At 36.5% G+C, this 25,210-nt stretch overlaps 1 protein-coding gene across 9 annotated transcripts in view; it reads right to left on the bottom strand.

Annotated features, from left to right (window-relative positions):
* Window positions 1–25,210, bottom strand: part of Syne2 (spectrin repeat containing nuclear envelope protein 2) — a 321,684-nt gene that overhangs the window by 166,888 nt on the left and 129,586 nt on the right. For all 9 annotated transcript variants that reach the window (XM_078050038.1, XM_078050030.1, XM_078050033.1 and 6 more), the window contains 12 exons: window positions 24,253–24,410; window positions 22,650–22,797; window positions 21,378–21,988; window positions 18,005–18,184; window positions 17,080–17,230; window positions 8,406–8,564; window positions 7,448–7,606; window positions 5,366–5,467; window positions 4,016–4,216; window positions 3,497–3,668; window positions 2,670–2,782; window positions 1,195–1,397 (listed from right to left, as the gene is read on the bottom strand). In XM_078050038.1, coding sequence (XP_077906164.1) covers window positions 1,195–1,397; window positions 2,670–2,782; window positions 3,497–3,668; window positions 4,016–4,216; window positions 5,366–5,467; window positions 7,448–7,606; window positions 8,406–8,564; window positions 17,080–17,230; window positions 18,005–18,184; window positions 21,378–21,988; window positions 22,650–22,797; window positions 24,253–24,410 — 2,357 coding nt within the window. The remainder of the gene's footprint in view (window positions 1–1,194; window positions 1,398–2,669; window positions 2,783–3,496; window positions 3,669–4,015; window positions 4,217–5,365; window positions 5,468–7,447; window positions 7,607–8,405; window positions 8,565–17,079; window positions 17,231–18,004; window positions 18,185–21,377; window positions 21,989–22,649; window positions 22,798–24,252; window positions 24,411–25,210) is intronic.

Genomic DNA, 25,210 nt, shown 5'->3' with positions numbered 1-25,210 from the left:
TTAATTTTTAAAATGAAGTACAGTCCAGGGCTAGGAGCATAACTCAGGGGTACAGCACTTGCCTAGCACACATGAGAACCCGAGTTCAATACCGAGTGCCCCCCCTGCCAACACACACACGCACACATGCATACACACAAACACACACACACACACACCCAAAAAAAACCCAAACCACAAAGAACTACAACCCTAGTTGGCCCTCTGTATCTGTGAGTTCCACATTCATGAAGTGAGCCAACCACAGATCAAAAATATTTGGAAAAATAGAAATTGTATCTATACTGACTTTTTTTTTCTTTGTACTTCCCTAAACAATACAGTATAACAGCTACTTGCATAGCCTTTAAATTGTATTAGGTATTACAAGTAACCCAGAGATTTAAAATACATGAGATGCCCTTAAAGTATCAGGAACACAAATTCTGGTTTTTGTTTTTGCTAAATATGAATAAAAAAAGACACACAATTCCAAGAATTACCATCTCATGACCTTAAAAAGAAGCCCTACATAATGGCCCCAATGGTTAAAAAAAAAGCAATCCTGAGAAATGGAAGATAGAGATATTAAGTCCTGATCATATTGTTTGAACCAACTACTCAAGCTCCTGTTAAGCTATATGTAACTCAATTTTTCAGTTCTATGAATTATTAAATTGCTTTAAAAAAAACAAAGGCAGTTAGAGGGGGCTAGGGTTGTAGTTCAGTGGTAGAGCACTCGCCTTACACATGAGAGGCACTGGATTCAATCCTCAGCACCACATAAAAATAAATAAATAAAGATATTGTATCCATCTACAACTTAAAAAAAATATTTTAAAAAAGGCAGAAATAAAGAGAAATATACTGTTGTTTATAACCTAAAGCATCTCCTCTAATAAGAATCAATATTACTGTCTCATCAGAAGATGAAAAGGGTTCTTAATAATAATTAAAATAAATCAAATAGGACTTCCTGAAATTTCACATTAATATACAAGGGTTATATGCAAATATTATGCATTTTATATAAGCAACTTGAGCATCTGTGGATTTTGGATGCTTAGATACCAAGGAATAATTATATCTATTTTACCTATTAAATTTGTATGTACTGCATATCACAGCATACACTGTACTGAGGAAGAGCACTCGAGAAATAACTCTAACAATATCCCGTGAAAACGTTATTCAGATATCACCTTGACTTCGTACCTCAGTAGCTGCTCCAGGTAGTTATCGAGTTCCTTTGCCTGGGCCTCACATATGGACACCATTTTTTCTAATTCAACTTCTTGACTCACAAGCCAACTGTTAAGCTCTTTAACATGGGCTTTAGGTAGGTGCTTCTTCACATGCTGCAATACAGTTTCTACCTGCTGTATTTTACTGCTTCTTCCTTCAAGAGTCAAGAAATCCTTAGGAAAGACAAAAAATCAATTATGATCTAAAGGGAGTCACCTGCCACCCCCATGACACTTCTCCAACGCAGTACACAGATGTTGCCAGTTCCCAGGTAACGTTCTCACAGAAGGAAAGTAATGAAGGGGTGGCTAACTCCAATGGTAGATGACCTATGGTAGTTCTGGATGTGTGTATCCATTTGCACTTGAATCTGACTTTCTGGATATCACATCTAGCATAGCAGTACAGAGCCACCAGGAGGTCCCTCAGAGCAGGACCAGGAAAGCTACATTCTCCTCTCCTGGCTCTGCTCAACTCTTCCTAAATACTTGCTCTGACATCCTTATATAAAACTAAACACTATTTTCCATTTAACCTTTCCAACACCAGAATTTTTTTTCCCAATGTTTGTGTTTCAAAGGTTTGGGTGTGAATTGCTGAGGCCCACGAAATGGGCAAATTAAAAGCAAGAGAAAAAAAAAAAAGTGGGGCTTTAAAGAAACAAGAAAGATGATTCCATTAATAAAGCATAGTACCATTCAAACAATAAATTAAACAAAATGTTTAGTGCTTTCAATAAGCTTGAGAACATGACTTGTCATCAAAATATTAATGTACTACTAGATAATCTACCCCAAAATGATCAATATTTAAGGGTGCCAAAGGTATCTTACAAGCTCTGTACACTCAGTGCTCTGTCCAGCTATACATTAAAGTTCAAAGGCAATTTTTATCAGAAATATGACTGGGGGGCTGGGGTTATGGCTCAGTGGTAGAGCACTTGTCTGGCATGTACAGAGCCCTGGGTTCAATCCTCAGCATCACATTAAAAAAAAATAATTAAAAGGTATTGTGTCCAACCACAAGTTAAAAATAAAATATTAAAAAATTTTAGAAAACATGACTGGGAAAATAATTAAATGAAGTCATCTTTTTTCAAGGGAAAAAAAGAAATTTTATAGTCCAAATTAGGTGAATTCTTCATCTTTGATCAAACATGATTTTAACACAATTGAATTAACTAAAACAGCATCTTAGAGTAGTACCAAAGTGGAACTTGTTTAAGCTACTTGCACACTTAACTCAGTAAAAACAGAGTTCCAAAATATTTAGGAAAAAAGCCTGGTTACTTGGAACTATCATCTGTTAAGTAAAAAAAAAAAAATAGTCAAAGTAATTATTATTTTATCTACTTAAAATTAAGTTTCAGGCTGCCAATATTTTAGTTATGATAGACTGATTAAAACGTACTTCTGCATTTTAATATGTATACATGTGTATCTTACAGAAAGTATTTGCAGCTTTTGTTCCACACTCTTTTTTGTTTCTGATGAGTCGAAGCACTCTTCAAGCCTCACTTTAATCTTGCTGAACCAGTCATTGAAGTTCTTGCATTGATCTACAGGAAGTAAGGGAGAAAAAAGCTCTATACATTCCAGCAGAATTCCATACACCTTATTACGTAAGAGATTTTATAACCTGCTTCCTACACCATCCTGGAAAGTGGTCATACATCCTGAAATCCAATTATGAGGCCTAATATAGTCTACAAAGTAATTTGGTATGTTTTCCACCAAATCTCCCTCTTATTTATTTATTTATTTTTGGGGAGGGGTGACGGGGACTGAGGATTTAACCCAAGGGCACTTTTCCAATGAGCTACATCCCCAGCCCTTTTTACTTTTTATTTTGAGACAAGGTCTTACTAAGTTTTTTAGGGCCTCACTAAGTTGCTGAGGCTGGCCTCAAACATGCAAACCTCTTGTCTCAGCCTCCCGAGTTACTGGGATTACAGGTGTGTGCTACCACACCAGGCCAAAACAAATCTCCTTTCAAAGACACTTGTAGAGACAGATCACAAGCAGGCTTCCAGACTCATGGAGCATAGTTGAGTAGTTCAAACTTAACTTTTAAATTAAGATTTGGGGCTTTAAAGAAAAACACATTATTTAATGCCAGGCATTAATCAGTAAGTATTTCCCCCCAGAGATTTTATCCAAATATTATTCCTTTAAATACAGTCTGTGCAAACCATTTATAAGTCAGGCTTAGATTAGTTTTTGGGTTCACAATACTACCTTCATACTTCAAGTAAGAGGAACATCACACTCACCATTCAATAATGAAGAAAAGTGATCTTGCAAAACACCTTTTTTGGTATTAAATAAATCGCTGACACTTTCATATTGCCTCTTCAATTCAGAGAGTTCAGGGGTGAGACAACCTATTTGATGCTCAAGTACTATCATGTTGTGCTTCTGCTGTAGAATTTCTTGTTGTATCTCCTACAGATGTAAACAAACAACCACCATTAAGCCTTAAAACAGGCTCAAGTCACAGATGCCAGACATCTCAATTGTTTTTAAAAAGTCTACAAGATTTTGAATGAATGGATTTGCTTTCTCTTTGCTAGCAGGTGTACAATCCATTGCAAATTTAATTTTAAAAAGTTACTGTAGATAGAGCAATTCAAACATCAAAGTGCTGAATACACAGAAACTGATTTTCTGGGTATCTCCCCCCCCCCCCCAGAACGTCCATTTCTTTCTGTTTTTGTTAACGGAAAAAAGTCAAGACCATGAAAAATGTGAGAGTAAGCCTGAAAATCAGAAGATGAGCAGCTGGGCAGCACCTCGAGTTTAGTGAAAATCTCCAAGCTGTCGGAAGGAGATAGGGCTTTCAAGAGGGACTCCGTCATCCCGATCTGGGTCTTGGCTTGGTCGAGATCCTCCTTCAGCTCAGCTGTGCTGCTACCAAGCTCGAAGCAATTGGACTCTCCTGATATATACTTTTTCACATGTTCCATCTTGTTCAAAATAGAGCGTTCCATGACCTGAAATCATGCAACATGTAGTTCTGTGGCGGATATTATTGAACTAGACTGCAAGGCAAAGGCATTGCTGGAAAGTAACAAGACTGCTTCATTTCAATATGAAAAAAAAATTATTCTCATTGCTCTACATTACTCTATATTACCAATACAATGATAGGAACATTGCCTTGGGAAAAAAATAAAGAATAACATAGAAAAACTGAAATTAGCATTATGACTTTTTTTCTAAGACATTTATTGGAATCCTTCCCCCAAAATAAGTTTTATCTAACATATCAACTGAAGTAATATCTCAAGGCACTTAAGAGATAAGACAGATAAGATTAAAACACACAGAAAAAAAATTAGACAGCAATGATTGCTTTTTATGTATACAGCATCCAGGTAAGAACTTCCTGTGCAAAATACAGGCTTAAGAAGGTTGAATATCAGGACTGGGGCTGTAGCTCCTCAGTACAGAGCTTACCTACCACGTGGGAGGTGCTAGGTTGAATCCTCAGCACCACATAAAAATAAATAAATAAAATAAAGGTATTGCGTCCATCTACAACTAAAAACCATTAAAAAAAAAAAACCAACTACAACAACAACAACAACAACAACAAAAAAGAAGGTTGAATAACTTGCCCAATACAAAGCTAGTAGGTGATACAGCCAGGATGTTACCTACAAAGTACCTCCAGAGTTCTTATTTAACCACTGTGCAACCTGATCCAAATAAAATTGAGAGAATTATCTTCATACAACAGAAAAATCACACTTGGAGCAACCTCCCTTTTTCTCCACCTAGCAATTAATAAATCTTAAGAATATGACTTGAGTCATATTCTCTTTCCTGCACCCAAGACATTCACAAGAAATTATTATTACTTTACATGGAAACACAAACACATGTGACCCTTTACATAATACACCTGTAAATGAGTGAAAGGAGAACAGTAGAGTGCAAAAATACAATATTCTTCATGCTAATCATGGAAAAAAAATCATTATCTATGCCAACTACAAAATTCGGTTGGATTTAACATAGAAATCAAATAAATAATGATCCTAATTTTATGTTTAAGATTTAGAATGCTTGGTTTATGAACACTATTTAGAGGCTTTAGAGAATCTTTAATTGAGGATTTTAAGTGGAAATTCTCTTACCTGCAATTCAAGTGGTTTTTCATTACTTTGAAGCAGAAACTGTATTTCGGTCACTCTTCTAGAAAATTCTGAAGTTTGTTGTTCATGGACTTGTAACTCTTCCTAAAACACATAATTTTAAAGGAAAATATCTTCTTATTTCATCACCAATTTTCCGGTAGCCATGATTATTATTGCTGATAGAAACTGAGAGTGCCTTTGAATTTCCTTTAATCACTTGTTTTTTGACAGAGTCCTGGGAGTCAGAAACTGAAGTGCCTCTACAGGTCAGATAATTGCTATCATTGAGTGACGCATTCTAGTTTTAAGGCAATAGAGAGAGGAAAGGCCTATGCTGCAGAACTGCATGGTCTGCCTTAAAGTATTACAAACTTCTTAGATATGTGTGTTCGGGCTGTGAATGATTTGTCCACACTTGCAGGTTTTGGCAGGTTTTGGCAGGTTTGGCCCATGGGCTGGCAGTTTATATTCCTTAACTTCAATTTCTAAACAACCTATAGTTCAAGACAAATTTAAATGATTCTTAGAGATGATTCATTTATACTTAAGAGAATCATTGTTTTAATTGGTAACTACCATCACATCTCTAGGAAACCAAAAATCTTCACACATTTTAAAAATGGTTTCCATAAAAATGGATATATGAATTAAAAAGAGAATAAAATACAAAGAGGGATAAAATGATATTGAAGCATTTGCTTCATGCACACATACAGTTTTATATTACATAAATCCACAAAAAACTGCCAACCTTTGTTTTCTCACCCAGTAAGATGATGATTTTACATGATAAAAACCCAATAATACATGAACAAACAAGTGGTTAGAAAGCATTCTTTCAGAGTTAAGAGACAACTTTAATTTTTTCCAAATAACAAAGTCTGAGATTACTATTTTAAAAAAACAAAACAGCTTTTTTAAGTTCTATAAAGACACTGATTCTCATTTTTCTTTTTTTTTTAATAATCTTTTTGAGGGACTGTTGAATTTAAATAAATGTTGTCTATATCAGGAGGCTCTAGATCAGGGGTTAATAAACTATAGCCTCAGAGCTGAGAGCTTCTTTGTGTAAATATTTATTGGAACCCAGCTACTTCCAAGGATTTTTGAACTGTTTATCAGTTTGATGCTATAACAGCAATGATGAGCAGTTATTGCAGAGACAGAATGATCCATAAGCCTAAAATATTTAATATATGGCCCTATAAGAAAAGATTTGCCTATCCCTGGGGTATACACTACCTTTACTTGGGAACAATAATACATTTTGTTAGAACTTCTGCAAAGAGTTCTTAACTTTTTTTTTTTTTAAATACTATGTACCCCTTGAGCAATTTGTGAAGTCTATGGGTCCTTTGCATAATAATAATTGAAAAATAAAACATAAGGAAAATTATATAATGTTACAAATGAAAATAATTACACTGGGTTATAATTATCATAATATTAAAAATAATGTTGACATATATTGCTTCATGTTTCTCTATTAATACCTTAAATGACAAGATCCAGCAGTGGGCCCACTATATCCCTTGCTTTCAAACTAGTGATAAGGATACAGGTATAAACAACCAAATAATGATCCCAAATATCTGTGATTTTCTTTCTTTTCTTTTTTTTCTTTTTTTTAAATCTGTGATTCTCTTGATAATGAAGTCACCTATGATGCTCATCCTACCATGTATGTTGCCTATATTCATAATTGAAACAAATGCTATATTAAACTAGATGTTTGTGAAAATAAAGATGCAATCTTTTGCCATCCAAGATCATTTTATCCATGAACTCCCTTGGTGTCCGTGAACCCCCTGTTAACAGTATCCTCTATCACCTTCCTGGATGTCACAAAGGAATGGATAGAGTTCAGGTTCCTCTCAAGGAATAAATAAAAGAGATAAAATATTTCTTTGTGATTTTTTTGTCCTGATCCAAGAGAGCAAACTCAGTATTACAGTGTCAACTGCGTGCAAACAAAACATCTATGACCAAAAATAAAATAAAATAAAATAAAAATTTTAAATCTGATTTTGAATAAAATTTCAACTTATAAAAAAAAAATCTATGTTATCTCTGTTGAATCACCTTCAGCCTTTCTCTGTCCTCTTCAGTCAGCTGTGAATTCCTTTCTCGAAGCACATTTTCAGTCCACTCATCAACGACACTTTTCAAATTAAAAAGTTTGTCCCATAAAGCCAGAGCTCGACCAAGATTTTCATAGTAGTCTTCTGTCTTCTCATTTATCTACCATAATGTAAAAGCAGAAGTAACACTTATGTAGTGGTGAAAAGAAATAGGAAAACCACTGTTCTGGTCAAATACTATTTCTAAAATAAAATTTGAGTTTGAATTTATTATTACTGGAGAAATAATCTGTTTTATGATCACCAAAAATATTATTTAATCTACCATGTACTTCTTTCTCTTAAAAAAAATTGTAGTTCACTTGCTATATCTTATATCAATTGAAAGCAATAGTCTTCCTAATGTCTAAACCACAATTTTTAAAAAATATGCTTTTTATTTATTTATTTTTTAATATTTATTCATTTTTTTTAGGTGTAGATGGACACAACACAATGCTTTTATTTTTATGTGGTGCTGAGGATCGAACTCAGGTCCTGCCCATACTAGGCGAGCACTCTACCGCTGAGCCACAATCCCAGCCCCCCAAAATATGCTTTTTAAAAGCAAATGAAATATAATACAGATAAATCCTTAGTTTGTAATTCATAAACATGTTATTACTTCTCAACCGAAAACATACAGTTAAATATCAATATCCTGCACAAATGCATAATAGATTAGTTAGTTTATGTACATAAGTTGAGTAACTATTTTTGTACCTAGAAGATTATAGACCCATTTATTAGTAGTGCCTAACTCTGGGGTGAAATTAATTCCTGAGTTATAAACTTCATATTATTTGAACATATTTATGACAAATATAGTTTAATTTTTCAATTAGGAATACTAAAGATATTCACCCAAAAGATTAATTTGTTATAAAATAGAATTTGTAGTCAATAAAATAATCACGTACATCAAGCCATCGATCCACGATAACGTTAGCCTCTTTTGCAAAAGGGGGCTCTTCAAAGGTTTTCATTTTATTTAGATAAAATTGTAGATTTTTACAGATCTGGTTTATCTTGTCAACTGATTCTAAATGTTCATTAAATTCTTCTTTGACAATTTCAATCTGTAAAAAAAGATATGAAAGATATTTTTGAAATATTGACATAGGCTAGTAAAAAAAGTCACAATTCTATTTTTGTGTTTTATGATCATAACAAAGAATAATTCTTTCTTACATTGTTCTTTAAACAGTTTTTTTTTGAGAGAGAGAGAGAATTTTAATATTTTTTTTTTTTAGTTTTCGGTGGACACAACATCTTTGTTTGTATGTGGTGCTGAAGATTGAACCCGGGCCGCATGCATGCCAGGCGAGCACACTGCTGCTTACATCCCCAGCCCTTTAAACAGTTTTTATTGTCCCATTTTCTCTACACTTTCTAGTATATAGAATATTAATTAATTTAATGATAATCCTACACTCAAATTTCCTCCTACTCTGCATTATGAGAAAGTTATAATGGTCAAAAAACATTTCTAGCCATGAGAAATAAGATTCTGTCAAAAAAAAAGCATATCCATTTAAATGGATAAAATGTGTGATAGTCCCTATATTTCTCTACTAAAAACTGTATCTTTAATGTCAAAGAACTTAAGTGCTTATCAGAATAAATAAACAGAATTCAAAAGCTCTAATATTAATTTTTTAATCTTCCTGAAGGTGAAATACTACTTTATAAAAAGAAAATCTCCTATATAAAGAACTCAAAAAACTTAACAGCAAAAAAAAAAAAAAAAATCAATAAATGAGCAATGGAACTGAGCAGATTCTTCACAGAAGAAGAAATACAAATGGTCAACAAATATATAAAAAAATTTTCACCATCAATAGCAATTAGAGAAATGCAAATTAAAACTACACTGAGATTTCATCTCATGTCAGTCAGATGGCAATTATCAAGAATACAAGTAACAATAAATGTTGGCAAGGATATGGAGAAAGAGGTGCACTCATATATTGCTGGTGGGACTACAAATTGGTGCAACCACTCTGGAAAGCAGTATGGAAAACTTGGATTGGAACTACCATTTGACCCAGTTATCCCAGTCCTCGGCACTTACCCAAAGGACTTAAAATCAGTATACTGTAGTGACAGGGCCACAAACAATGTTCATAGCAGCTCAATTCACAATAAGTAAGCTATGGAACCAACAGAGGTGCTCTTCAATAGATGAATGGATAAAGAAAATGTGGTACATATACACAATGGAATATTACTCAGGCAAAAAAAGATTGAAATTATGGCATTTGCTGGTAAATGAATGGAAATGGAGACTATCATGCTAAGTGAAATAAGCCAATCCCAAAAAACCAAAGGCTGAATGTTGTCTCTGATATGTGGATGCTGACTCACAATGGAGTTCACTGGATTGAACAAGGGGACTTGGGTGAAGGAAGAGGGAGTGGGAATGTGAAAGAAAGTAGAATTAATTGGATATAACTTTCCTATGTACATATATGAATACATAAATAGTGTAACTCCACATCATGTGCAGCCACAGAATGGGAAGTTATATCCCATGTGTGTATGATATGTCAAAATACATTCCTACTCTCATGTAAAACTAAAAAGAATAAAGTAAAAAAGAAAGAGAGATAAGAAAGAAATTAATTCTCCAATCACTTAAAAACTAAACAACCTAGTCTTTCTTTGGTTAGTATCCATGTGCAGTTGGTTCCAGAACCCCCCAGTGCACAACAAAATCCACAGATGCTCAAGTACACGATAAAACATGGCAGAGTATTTTCGTATAATCTATGCATGGTCTCCTGTGTATGTCTGATCATTTCTAGAGTACATATACTTAAGTAGCTTTTATACTCTATAGTTTAGAAAATAATGATAAGGAAAAAAAAAGATCTGTCCATATTCAGTACCAACATAATTTTTAAAAACTACACTCTGCAGTTGGTTGGATCTGCACATGAAGAACGCATGGATATTTAGAAATACTAAATATTTCTAAATATGGGTCAAAGAGTAAGTCTCAAGGGAAAATCTTAAAATATATCAAGCAGAATGAAACTGAAAATAAAACATCAAAACATGGGGGATGCACAGCACTGCTCAGAGGGAAGCTGTAGCACTAAAAGCATGCTCAAGATATGAGGAACAGTTTCCAGTCAATGGCCTGTGCTACTGCTTCAGGAACTCAGGAAAAGGATAAAATAAACCCAGAGCAAATAAAGAGAAGTAATACAAAAAATAAAAGCAGAAACGAGTTAGGTTGAAAATAGAAGAACATTAGGGGGAAAATCAATAAAACAAAAGCTAGTTCTTAGAAAAGAGAGTAAAACTGACAAATCTCTAAAGACTGACAGGGAAAAAAAAGAAGAAAGCATTACCAGGACGAGGAATGGAGCAAAGGATGTCACTGCAGACATTAGGCAGCAAAAGGTGACGGAGGAGTGCTACAAATAATCCACTGAATTAAGTTTGAGAACTGAGATGAAATGGAATAACACTTCGAAAAACACAAAGGACTATGATGCATCCATCTTTAAATATGAAACATGAACAGCTCCATTAATATAAAGGATGTTGAATGTATGACATGAAAACTTTCAAACAGACAAACAAACAAACAAAAAACCTACAGGTCCAGACAGTTTCACTAGAGAATTCTAGCTAACAGCCAAAGAGGAATAAGCATCAATTATATATAATCTCTTCTAAAAAACACAAGAAGCAGAAACATTCCCAATATCCTTTGTGAATATGCATACATCAACAAGTAGAATTCAGCAATATATAAGAAATATTAAATACCTGGTCATTTATTCCTGAAAAACAAAAATTTATATTTACCAAAGACCCCTGCACAAATTTTATAGCAGCTTTATTCATAATAGATAGAAATTGAGAAGAATCTCAATTCCTTCAGTGGGTGTTGTACATGTATACCAAACAGCACCACAGCCAGAAAAATGGACACACCATCAGTCTAGTAAGAATCTCAATCAATCTCCATGAGTTATGCTGAGCGAAAATACCTGATCCCAAAAGGTGACATGCCAGATGATTCTATTTATAGAACATTTTTGAAATGATGATATTATATATATAAAGTAAAATCTTTAAAACGGAAAAATAAGAAACTGCAGGTATAGCTTAGTGATGGAGTGTTTGCCGAGCATTCGTAAGACTCTGCATTCTATCCCTAGTAACACACACATAAACACATACACACACACACACAAATATAATTGCAAAGTTCTTCGCAGGTAGAATTTGTTATACTGGCACAATAACCACTGGGTGAAGAGGAAAGAAAGGGCAGGAGAGGTACTTTCAGCTATAACGAGTTTTGTTCTACAATAAATAGAAGGCATAAAGTAATGAGAACTAGGCCCACTCTGACATTTCTCAAACGTTAATTGTGCCCTGACATTTTCAGCCTTTCTGTTCTTGCTTTTGCTCTTCTGTCTTTAACTAAAGATAGTGGAAATGTGGTACCATATCCTAGATAAACATCCAGGTTTCTATGGTTTTGAAGGACAAAAGTTCCCAGCAGTATCCAGTTACTGTGCAAAGCATCATGAAGATACTGTGATTGACAGTTTGTAAAGACAATTCCCAAGTTACCACCAAATTAACTGAAAGTTATATTAATAATCAGTACTAAAATTTCCTTTTCACAGACAGTTTTAAAAATCTGAGAAAAGGGGCTGGCGATATAGCTCAATTGGTAGAGTGCTTGCCTCGCAGGCACAGGTCCTGGGTTTGATCTCCAACACCACAAAAAAAAAAAAAAATCACTAGTGTACTAAAATTTCTGTATTTTACATATAAAATAACTTTTCAGCAAATATATAAGGTGCCCTTATATTAAGATATAGATAGGGATGAGAGGGGGGAGGGAAAGGGAGAGAGAAGGGAAATTGCATGGAAAGGGATGGTGATCCTCAGGGTTATACAAAATTACATACAAGAGGAAGTGAGGGGTAAGGAAAGAATAATACAAGTGGAAGAAGTGTTTTACAGTAGAGGGGGTTGAGAGAGAAGAGGGGAGGGGAGGGGAGGGGAGGGGGGATAGTAGAGAATAGGATAGAGAGCAGAATTCATCAGACACTAGAATGGCAATATGTAAATCAATGGAAATGTAATTGATGTAACTGATGTGATTCAGCAATCTGTATACGGGGTAAAAATGGGAGTTCATAACCCTTTTGAATCAAACTGTGAAATATATCAAATTAGATGTAATGTTTTGAACGATCAACAATAAAAAAAAAGATATAGAATTTTCAATAAAACAAGAAAGTCTGGACTATGACACATTTCTTAAGGGTTGTTTAGTTATTTTATTAATTTTTATTATTTTATATACATATATGTGCACTATATATATATGGGGGGGGGCAATGCTGGAGCTTCACATGTGCTAGGCAAGTGCTCTATATCTGAACTATACTCCCAGCCCTTACTAATTTTAAAATACCTTTTATAATCAAGTCTTTCCAGTTAAATAAAGAGTTCAGGCAAAGCAAAGTTAACCAATTTTAACTTCTGTTATGTATTAATTTCAAATATGCTTTCAAATCATGCAGTTCTATACAGTGTTTGAAACATGATGCTGTGATCAGCTCTTCCTGGGTAATAATAAGGATTTTGCCTGTTATTAGCATGTCTTGGGAAAGATCCTATACTCTTATCCTCAATGTCTTTCTTCTTACACAAGCAAATTGCCTGTACAAATTCCAAAACAGAAATTGGACCACACTTATAAATAAGTACAATCTGTCTCAAGGGTAAGTTCTTTTTTCTGCTTCACATTGCTTCCTTCGTGTTCACCAGACAAGATGAGTAACAGCCCCGTGGGACCAGTATTTAGCACCTATCTTCTCTCCTACTCACAGAGGCAGAAGGACCCAGCATACAATGGCCAAGCCATCAACACTAAAAGTTATCATTATCACCACCATCATCACTATTAGTATCATTTTAGTAGTAGTAGCAATTACTTAAAACCTCAAGCCCACAAGACAATCCTATTCAGTCTCAATTTATATGGCTTCAGGGTTTCGGGCTTCTGAGGCAAGTAATAAATGGAGAGAAGAGGAGATGAACACAGTGAAGAATGGTGAGAAACACAGAAATGAGTAACTTGATAAAGTGCAGCAATGAACAGCTTCCATATTAAGAGTTTTCCACATTTAAGATTATATCCTTATGATCTATTCCTACAAGCAAAATATTTGATCAAATTGTAGAAAGATTTTCAAAGATCTTAAATAATATTGCCAAAGAATTTCCTAAAAGAGCCATATAATACACTCTTTCACCAACAACGTAAAGAGTGATTGTTTTATTGACTATCAAAAAAGCTCAATTAATATGAAAGTTAAAAAAAAAGAGATATTGTCAACTAGTTTGGGTGTCCTTTTGATTCTTACTTTAATTAACAAGCTGAATTTACTAAGTATATACAAACAACCATTTGGATCACAGGGGTTTTCTCACCAATTTGAATCAGTTCTGTACAGATTACTGCAAACCTTATCGTACTTACTGAAAGTATTTTTAACTCTACAGAATTATATAAAATAGTTCAAAAAATTTAAAATTTAGTATAATAATAATTTCTGTATACGGGGCATGTTTATGTGAACTACTAATGCTCAATAGTATAAATACCATATATAGGAATCATTTACTAAAAGCCCATATTATTTGATTTATTCATGGTTAAAATTATTGTTGAAATGAGAAGGCACAAAGTCTTCATGTTATTTAATAAGGAACCATAGGGAGCTGGGGGTGTATCTCAGTGATAAGAGTTCAGAAAGCAGGAGCCCCTACGTTCAATCCCAAGCACTGGGGGGAGGGGGGAAAAGCCATAATATGCTCTTGTCAAAGTGATTCCTCATCACAAGTGGCAAAGAACTGATCAGCCATTCCTTTTTGCTCAATACAAAGACAATAAAAAGGTCAGCAAATATTAAAATGCCAGTTTCCATATTTTTAAGTTAAATATTTCTGTATCCTATAACCATAAAGTTGGGTTTCTGTCTAAACCTGTTTAATCCAAAAATAAATGAATAAATAAACTTTTGTAATATTCAAGGATTTAATAGCTATCTTGCAAGAACTGTAGGCTTATAACCATGAGACAACATATGTAACATGTCTGGTATGAGAAATGACATGTTGGCATGTAGTGAATTTTTTTTTTATAAAATCTGAAAAAAAAAAATGAGCCTAGAGGAGAGGGAGTTTGGGAGTAAGGTGAAAGGGAGAAGCCAGCCCACTTGTGCCAGAGAATTTCAAAAAAAGGCTTGAAATTACCTCAAGGTACCCAGGAAGGCAGGTACAAAAGTCACACACAGGAAAAGAGGATAATTTTTTTAAAGAGAAACACTTGACCCTCAGTGCCCTTCTCCTGTACCCTGACAGAGATGGAGGTTGACTTTCTGGAGAGGCTCTGAACTTGAGGATGCCAAGCACAGCTAGGGATAGGGGTGGGCTCCTGTTGTAGCAGTCACAGAGAAGCTAATGAAGTAAAAGGGTCAGAACTGGCCACTAGGGAGACTCACCCACAGAGTGGCCAATGCCTAGAGGTGATGGGAGGAAGTTTTATCTGTTGGAAGTTTCATCATCCAGAAAGGACAGTTTAGAGTGACAGGTTTATGCAGGTATGGGGTCATGGAAAGAGGTTTTGGGCACCTTAGAAGAGCTGCAGATGGGCCTCACACAGGGTGGGCCTGGTGGCTAATGCTCATCAAGACACTGTTTAATGACCAGGCTCTGAACCTAGGTGCCTGTGCTAGGTGCTCACCAGGCCAGGAAAGGGCTGCTTTCTTCTGGCAACAGGGTCCCATTTAGCAGGGCTAAGGCAGGGCTCCAGGACGGAGGAAGAGTCACATAAACAAAGAAAAGTGGCAAGTCAAGAGGGACTAGGTATCTGGTCAGTGTACAAGGCAGGGAGGGACACAGGGTCTGTTGAATTAGGCAGAGACCTTGACCCTGAAACAAGAGGACAAGGTGGGAAATTAGTGTTGGGGACACAGAAAAAGGGTGGTTACATGAACTGGGACACAAGCCGGAGGGCATCTTAGAAGGCTGAACATGATTCTCTGAGAACAAAAACCAGAGTTCCTAAAATCCACTAAAATGAGGAGAGGATCCTCCTAGTTCCCACGACCAGGAAGAAACCCAAAGCTGCCTCCACTGGATGGAACCAGACAGGCTGCATCTCAGCAATTCTAACTGTCTGCTCATGATCTTGGTGGCCTTCTTGGAGGAAGTCTGATAGGAGGACAGTTACACAGTCACCTCTTTTACAGTTGGTCTCCAAACAGGGCCCCTCCTGATGAGCAAGCTCTATGAAACTGAGTCCGAGAAGGGGCACCCCCAGTGAGGGCTATTCCTGACATTCTGGGTGGCACTTTGAGCTTGTTGGCTTATAGTTCTAGGTAAAGACCACTCTGCCTGTAAAAATGTGGTCCATGTATGCTTCAAATGAGTTGCTCTTGGTGACCGGAAAGTTTAATTTAGAAATTGCTTTCTAACACCCAGGTATATCAGGCTGACTATGTATCACACATGCTTGTGACGCCTTGACCACACTTTAACTTAAAATTCATAAATCTGGTGGAGGGGCTGGGTTGCAGCTCAGCGGTAAAGTGTTCGGTCTAGCACGTGCAAGGTCCTGGGTTCGATACTCAGCACCACAAAAAAAATAAAACAAAGGTATTGTGTCCATCTACAACTAAAATAAGATATTTTTAAAAATCTGGTGGAAAGAAACTACTTTTTGACGTAAGGTCATGTAGTATAGTTTGGTGTATTCTTTTCTAACTATTCCGTTCTTCTGCTACACTAGTTGATGACTACTATACGTAAAATCATAGAAAATAATGACATCTAGTGTCCAAAGATGTTATTCTTTTTACCATATGAAGTTTTGATTGGTAAGGCCCCAGACACAGTTGCAGTTACTTGGAGATTTAGCTCACACATCTTTACAGGGAATAAGTAAGTAAAAAATATAATTTTTCCCCTGTTCATTCAGAACAGAGGGGATTTTCCAGTTACCTCTGTTCTCTCAAAACTGCAGTGAAGTCTCAGCTTCCCTTCAGGAAGTAAGTGAAAGGGCTGTTACAGCCTTACAGAGAGCAGCAGACCACAGTCCCAGTATCAAAACCCAAACACAGGTAACCCAGTACCAATATGTGAAAGGATTGTTTGTTTTTTAAAGTGCTGGTGAAAAATTCAACATATTCTTAGATAGCTGGTAAAATAGTCACCTGTAACTTCTTCTAAATCTAGTTTCAAAAGTGACATTTATAGCTAGGCACAGTGGCACACGCCCATAATCCCAGCAGCTCAGGAAGTTGAAGCAGGAGGATTGCAAGTTCAAAGCCAGCCTCAGCAACTTAGTGAGGCCCTAAGCAACTTAGGAAGACTGTCTAAAAAAAAAAAAAAAAATGGGAGTTTGGGGACATGTCTCAGTGGTTAAGCATCCCTGGTTTCACTCCCTGGTACAAAAAAAGAAAAAAAAAAGGCATTTATAATACTCTCTTCCCTGATGCTCCTAAGCGAATCACTAGGTAGATGTCTCTTTTGGAACAGTCTCACCTCTGCTATCCTTTTCTTCAGGTTCTCCTTTCCCATGTAGGAAGACTGCAGGGAGATGACATTCTCTTCTTTCTGAATCAAAGTTGTCAAGATACCTTTAAAATTCTGATATTGTTTTAAGAGCTCCAAAACTCTTCCACATTGATCAAGACTGGAAAGAAAAAAAAATGTATGAAAATAACAAAACCAGTTTCTCTTTGTAAGTAAGTATCTTACAATAATGAGTAATAAAAGTTAAAAAATGACTTTCCCTCTCAATCCAGTTCATAACATTGTTTTACCAGTACAACTCAGGAATGATGTCACATATATTAACCTGGCAAAACAGATGGTATAAAACCATCACTGTGTTAGTATTGTCACAAGATCATTATGTAAAGGTTAATAAATAAATAATATGAATACATGATTTATAACCCTATAAAACCAGCATCTTAATTTCATCATCATTCTTGGAGATAAAAAAGTAAAGCTATACAGTGAGTTGCTTGGTATCTAGTGTGGCTGATTTGTCATATGACTCTGGAAAAGTTACTTTAGTCTCTTTGGACCTCAGATCTTTCCTCTGTAAAGTCAGAGGGTGAACTAGACCAAACGCCATGAAGAGACTGTATCTTGACTCCTGTATACGTGGGTTCTGGTAAGACATGGGCGGGATCCTGAGAAGAGGGTTCAGAAAGGGTCACCGAGAGGCAGCAGAATTCAGAGAGCCATCAGGGAGGCTCAGGTATCCAGGCATTTCCCAAACCAAACCCGTCAGGCCGCGGTCACAGAAGGCCATTGTTAGAAGTTGCCAGAACCACATCACAAACATGGCCCTGTGAGTTCTGTCTGCCCCTCTGTCAGGTCTACAGGGTGCGTTTTCAACATGACATTTCAAAACATTAATTGTGTACAGATGCAGGAGGGATTTCTTTTCCCTTACCATTCAGCAATGGATGTTTTTGTATTTTCCCACAAGAGCAGGGTAGTTTGGCACTGTTGAATCAGAGGTTTTTCTCTGCCATCCTTGAATTGTGGGAGAGAATCAACCATTTCTTCCAAGTGTATCTTCTCTTCTTCATACCCATCTATATCCTTCTCCAGTTTAAGTAATAATTTTTTCCTTGATTATGGATGAGAAAAAAGTTTATTAACCAATTGTTAACCAACTGAGTTCCACACAAATATGGTTAATGGGGGCAGAGGATACACTCACTTTCCATTTCTCCTCATGAGACCAATGCCCAAACTACATATTCCTATTACAGACTACAGGCAACTCTTTGCATTTCCAGAATACTAATTTAATGTTTTAAATAAATATAATAAATATACAAAATCATAAGCAGTAATATTTTTTCTGTGATGAACACATATGCAAAAGGTATACTAATGCATATGAGAAAGAGTGTAGTGTGCGGGTGTGTGGGAAAGATGGCATGGTATGGCAAGAAGACGTGGATGACTGAATACTGCATGGTTGATAAGAAGGGTGGGAGTGGCCAAAGACAAAAGAAAGGGTAAGGAAATCTTTCAGCTCTACTCTATGTACAAAAAAGCTCTTCCATATCAAATAGGAGACATTTAACTAAGGGTTTAACCTGTAAACTAATCCCAGAGGGATTTACTCCATTCATCTGAAGCTACTTCCTCTCCTCCAACACTCTCTTGAATCTACTCCCATAAGACTTTCACCTCCTACTGCTCCATCAAAACTGCTGTGAAGAGCACCTCAAACTGGGGAATCTGAGCTCCTCAGCCCTCACCTTCCTTCACTGGTCAGCAGCACTTTCCAGGATTGCTCACTCTCCTTGGTGAAATGCTTTCTTCAATGGCTCCCAGGACCCAGTTGGTTTTCCTCCCACTACACCGACTGCTCCGTCTCAGTATCTGCCCCAGTTCCTCCTCATTGCCCTGATATCCTAATGTGGGTGGCCTGGAGTATATACAACTTGGACCTCTTGTCTCTTCCTCAGCACCCTCATTCCATCTCATGGCTTTATTGATACATTCTAAAATCCTGAAAACTCTCAAATGTATGCTTCTAGCTGCACCTTTTTCCTGACACCATCTATTTTTTAAGAGCCAAGAGATTACCACTTGAATGTTGAATAAAGACTTTGAACCTATCATCTCTGAAACTGAGCACATCTGATCTTCCATTCAATACCTGATAAACATCAGTCTTTCTCATCTGTTAATGCCATTCTTCTAGCTGCTCCAGTCACACCTTGGAATCATTCTTGACTCTAAACTTTCTTTTAGTGTCTATGCCCAAATGTATCAACACACCTTGTGGACTCTGTCTTCAAAATATATACAGAATCTTACCCCTTTATGACAGCTACCATCATCCCTTACTTGGATAATGTCTTCTCAACTGCTACAGTCTATTCTGAACCTATCAACCAGAGAGAACCAGTTATGGTTCAAATAAAATCATTTCCCTCTGCCTAGAGCGGTTCAATGCCATCTTATATCACTCAAAGAAAGAGCCAAAGTCATCACATGGCCCACAAGTCCCTACCTGAGCTAAGTCTCATCCACCCATGCCATCTCTGACCCCCTTTTCCTACCTCTTCCCCTGACTGCTGCACCTTTTCATCTCCTTGCCTCTCCTCAAACACACCTGACCTTTGTATCCACTGCTCCCTCAGCCTAGCAGGCTCTTCCTCCAGGTGGTCACATGGCTTGCTTTTGCATCTCATTTGACTCAAAGATGGCCTTCTCAGTAAAGCCTTCCCCATGATCCTATTGAATTGCAACCTCCTCCCCCTTCCCTAGTTTTTCTCCATAGGTTTTATCAACACCAGATGTCGTAAACATCTTATTCCTCTCACTAGATAATAAGTTTTACAAAGGGCAAGAATTTTTTTTTATTTTGTTAACTGCTGCATTCCCAATACCTAAAACAGTACCTGGCACACCGTACATATTTGCTCTACTAAGAGCTACATTAACAAAGTAATTTATTACTCATACACGTATGGTTTTTTATTTATACATTAATATTTATTACTACAATCTATCATTATACTTTTAAAAAATAATAACTGTGTAATAATTAGTATAACACCTTCTTATGAACTGAGGTCCCCTAGAAAAATCTCTTGGGACTGAAGGCCGGGAACATTTTCAGACTGAAGAGCACACTTAGTTATACTGACTGATGGGGTTTGGATATGAAGTGTTCCCCAAAAAGTTCATGAGTGAGACAATGCAGAAGTGTGATATGATTAGAATATGAGAGCTGTGACCTCATCGTGGATTAACCCATTTGGTGGATTAATAATTTGAAAGGATTACTGTACTGCATGGTAAAACTGTAAGTAGGGAGGTCATGGCTAGAAAAAGCGGGTCCCTAGAAGGATGCCAGGGGCATTATCTATTTTGTTCTTTATTCCTCCTGCTCTCTTTTTGCTTCCTTCCTGTCATGAGTTGAGCATCCTTCTTTCCCCCTGTCCTCTGCCGTGACGTTCCAGCATTACCTTGGGCCCAGTGCAATGGAGTCAATTGACCTTGGACTGAGCCTCTAAAACCATGAACCCCAAATAAAACTTGTCCTCCTCTAAATTGTTCTTGTCAGGTATCTGAGTCACACAGATGGAAAACTAATATGGTGACAGGTCAGCTGACGACCTCCATGAGACCATTGACCTTGAGAAACTAGAGAGAGTGTGGGAGATTTAAAAAGAAGAGGGAAGTGCTACAGAAGGTGAGTCTTCCTAACATTTTAGCTTTCAGGACCTGGAGGACATCCTCTGAATGCCAGAATGAAAACAGCACATATGCAGAAGGCTGCAATCGACACCAGTTCTGCTCAGGCTCCACAATTAACACCAATATTAGCTTTCCTCTTAAATTCAGCCCCATGGCCTCCCTCTCAGTACCACCCTAATCCTATTGGGGGAAGAGGAGAAGACCAACTAGCCAAGGAAGGCATGTGCATCTTCCACCACTTCTCCCTTTCCTATCAGATGTGTGGGGTTTGCCAGTCTTCTGTCCTTGACAGAATTCCATAATAAGCACACAGAAGAGCAAGGGACTTTGAAGTAACGCAGTCCTTTACACTATATTTACTTTGCCACTCCTCTGTCCAGAAGACACACCTCAAAGAGAAGAAAATTATCTAACATTCTGTAAAGGCATTATATCAAGAAAATGAAAGCTTGCTCACATGAAAAGGACTGAAAAGAATACCGAACACTGAACAGAGAGAGCAGGATGGAATAAAAACGGAAAGAAACAGAAGTATTTGTTTCACATAATAGATATTTGGAAAGTATCACCTTGGATGGAAACAGCATAGCCCTTACCGATGTTTTACGGCTGGAACAGTAGGATCCTTAAGACCAATTTTACCGATCTGATTTTGCATGTCTTGAATATTTTTAAAGAGTTCCGCATTTTTGGAAGTACAAGTCTCTACTAAATTGATTTCCTCAGCAAATGCTTCCTGTGTGTCACAGATACGTGTCTCGAATAACTTCATTGTTAGGGCATCAAGAAGTTTTTTACAGGAAGTGTCTTCACCTAGGTCTGCATCTTCAAAGCTTATATCAAGCATCTTCAAACGTTCATCCAAATGCCTAGCCTTGTCTCTCATCAGACGAATTTCTCTCTTGATATTTTTCACTGTCAAAGTATTTTCTGGGGCTACCGGTGCATCTGAAGCTGAAAGGTCGGTAACAAGATCAACAGAGAGCTTAACTGTTCTTACAGAATCTATAAACTCTCCCAGAGCTTTCAGGACCTCTTGGCGCATTCGCACCTTGTGGTTCATTTCTTCAAGCTGTGTTTTGCATTTCTGTATAATGTTCCGGGTTGCGTGTTGATCAAGTGGGTGTAAATCCTTTAATACAACGTTGTCAGGCTCTTCTAAACTGGTACATACTTTAATCTGTTTGGCTATGGAATCTTGGATATTCTAAAATAAAAAAATTGAAAGCTAAGAAGACTGAGGCAGGAAAAAGAAAACTGCATGTCAGAAACTAATCCCAATCGCATGACTAGATTGGATCTAGAAAAATACTTCTGAGTTTAACCAAAGATGACAGTTTTATCATAAGGAAACATTTGAATTACAGTTGACCCAGCTGTTTCTTCTGCTGATACCCTTTCAGATTTTCCAAACCTCAAAAAAAAAAAAAGAAAATAAGTAGACTAATCTATTGTGTCAAAGCAAGGAACTGGAGATGAAGAGTTGAGATACATATATTTTACAATCTGAAAAACAAAACAAATATCTTTGATTTAAGACAGGATCTGGAATAAGTAAACTGCCAATTGAGTTAAGTCTGTGAGGCTAGTGAAATATTTGGGAGATTCAGTCATTGAAGAAGGCATTCATAAAGAAGGCTTATTTTGAATTCAAAGAAAATGTCCTATTATTTAGTCCATGTTACCTATCTCCAAATGTGCAAGAAATTGGAAGTTTGAGAAATAAAGAACAAGTTCAAATCATTGACTTATATTCTATCATAGCTTATTCCAAATCTACACTAGGATAAACAATTAAAAATTCACACATATCTATAAATCTCTGAAGAACTGATTATTTGATAAATATACTGTATGAAATTATGTACCCTCAAGTTTTGATAAATGCCATCAGTGTCCACGAGATGAAATTCCTGGATGGCCACTTGACAGGGAAATAGGTCTGAGCCACACAGGAAGAGTGACTCTTTCTCCACTGGTAATAAGACCTGCAGTGCCATCTCCAAAGACTCCACTCTGGATGAAAAAATAAACCAGACATGAGGGAAAGAGCAGACAGCTATCCTATGAAAACACATTAACTCCATTATTTAACCAAGAACAGGAAATAGTTACCCTCCAAAATATAGTTAATGATATGTACAAATTATCATATGAAAACCCAAACCCACAGATCCAAAATGTAAAAAAAAAAAAAAAAAAGAGTCATTTGCTATATTCAAGTATTCTTTTTTCCCCACTATGCATTCATCCATTGATTCATTCATTCCCCAAACCTTCATTTAGTAAGGGACACCAGACCTAGGTTAACTATGCTCCCTTTGGCTGAGAGCAACTCCAGCTCACTTCTGCTATTTTGATATCATTATTAATGACTTCTCTGTGTCCAGATATCCAAGCATTCTAATGGTTTAATAGATACCACACAGATGGAAATTTGTTAAACATACTATGCATTTCCTTCTCTTTGGAAATGCAAAAACTTGAATATACTCTGACTTGATGATGAAGAAAGCTCCTCACCACTTAATCATACTTGTAGATAATTATATATATAGATATATATATATCTCCATATCAAAAATATTACGTGGCTTCCAACAATCCATATTAAAAATATAGGAATATAATGATGTTCAACAAATAGGCTCTTTTGATAAAGAACTGAAATGTGACTGTGGATAAATAACAGACTCTGAGCCTCAGTTGCTTCCTATAAAAAATGGGAATATATACTGGGAACACAAACCCTATGTATATGGGATAATAAAGCACTCTCATTTTAGAAATGAAAAAGTCACTGGGCATCAGAGGTTATGTGACCTAGCCAAATTCATGCCCAAGGAAAGACAGTGGGAAGAGCATGGCCTTTGGAACTACAAAGACGTAAGTGCTATCTTAAGTCTCTGGCTAGTGGTATGACTTGGTTACATTATTGAACCTCTTCAAGTATGTTTCTTTATCTGGAAAATGTCAATCATAACTGCCATAGTTTGGATCTGAAAATTTCCCCCACAGGCCCATGAATTAATGCTTGATTCTCATCCTGGTGCTATTGGGAAGTGGTGGAACCTTTAGGACGACCTAGTGAAAATGAGTTTCATTAGGGGTGTGCCCTTGAGGGGATACTGAGGCCCCAACCCCTTTGTGTCTTTCTTTTGTTTCTTGGCCACAAAGAAGTAAATAGGCCTTCTCTGCCCCATACTCCTACCATGATGCACTGTGCTTCCACAGGCCCAAAGCAATAAGGCTGAGTAACAATGGACTGAAACCTTTTCCTTTCTTAAGCTAATTTATCTCAGGAATTTGTCACAGCAATAGAAAGCTTTCTGACACAACAATGCTAATCTCTCTTCTGGTTATGATGACCAAATAAGATAACATATTTAGCATAGTAATAGTCTTGCTTAACATTACTTTTAAAAGCTTTGGACTTATTAAATTCATGGTTAGTAGATCTCAGAATTATACCTGGTATTAAGAGTCATTTGAAGCTCATTTTCTTTTTCCTTTAACCTGTCTCTCTCCTTAACTATAAGAGGCTTCTCCGTGTCATTCATGAGGCTTTCTAACTCCAATGAAGTGCTTTCAAACTCTTTCCAGCAAGCATTAGTTTCATTTTTTAAGACCTTGATAAAATACATAAGTTAATTTATCAATGAAAGGTTAATAGGCACAATTATAATATTCTTACAAAATGAGATATTTACCAACAGTGGGAGCAAGCACAATGTTTCACATCAAAATGTGCCTTAAAATATTTTCCAACCAATTACAAATGAACTGTCCTGTGGGGAAGAGATATTAACTGTGCTCTCAGAAGACCCAGTCAATGAAGTGAAAGGAATAGACAATATGGATTTCAAAGGTGTCTCCCCTCCTCTAAGACGGATACACAGAACACAATTCAGAAGGACATATGTAGATGTAATAACAGATATGCAATCTCCTCTGGCTAGTAAATCTCTGTTACCTTCTAAAGTGGAAGAAAATTGGAGTTAACCACAAATGTTTCTGCACACATAAGTGCATAAAGTTCATTTATGGTTTATGATCAAACATCTATAAGTCTATACTATTCTTGTTTGCTATCTCAGTTCTTCCCCACCAACAAAGGCAACATTTAAGAAATCCTACTTGAGAGACCAACAAAGTGTCTGTGAGCTGGCATAATAAGAGGAAGAGAACTAGAAAATGGAGGTCAACCTTGTAGGGCCCACCTGTGGCTCTTTCTTCACCTGTTGCAGGGGTTCCACCAGCCGGTGTACAAGGTTACACTACAATGTAACAGATGATCTCCAAAATAATTTATTTATTTGCAGGGGTTACAATTTGTGTGACTACCTCTAACAGACTGTGTTTTCTGCCACATCTGAGTCAAGTGCAACACCTTCTCTGAAGCCTTTCTACGAATATGATTCATAATTTA

Source organism: Ictidomys tridecemlineatus, chromosome 5 (assembly GCF_052094955.1).
Source record: "Ictidomys tridecemlineatus isolate mIctTri1 chromosome 5, mIctTri1.hap1, whole genome shotgun sequence".
Taxonomy (NCBI): domain Eukaryota; kingdom Metazoa; phylum Chordata; class Mammalia; order Rodentia; family Sciuridae; genus Ictidomys; species Ictidomys tridecemlineatus.
Note: the sequence above shows the minus strand (reverse complement) of the source record. Positions and strands in the feature narration are given on the sequence as shown.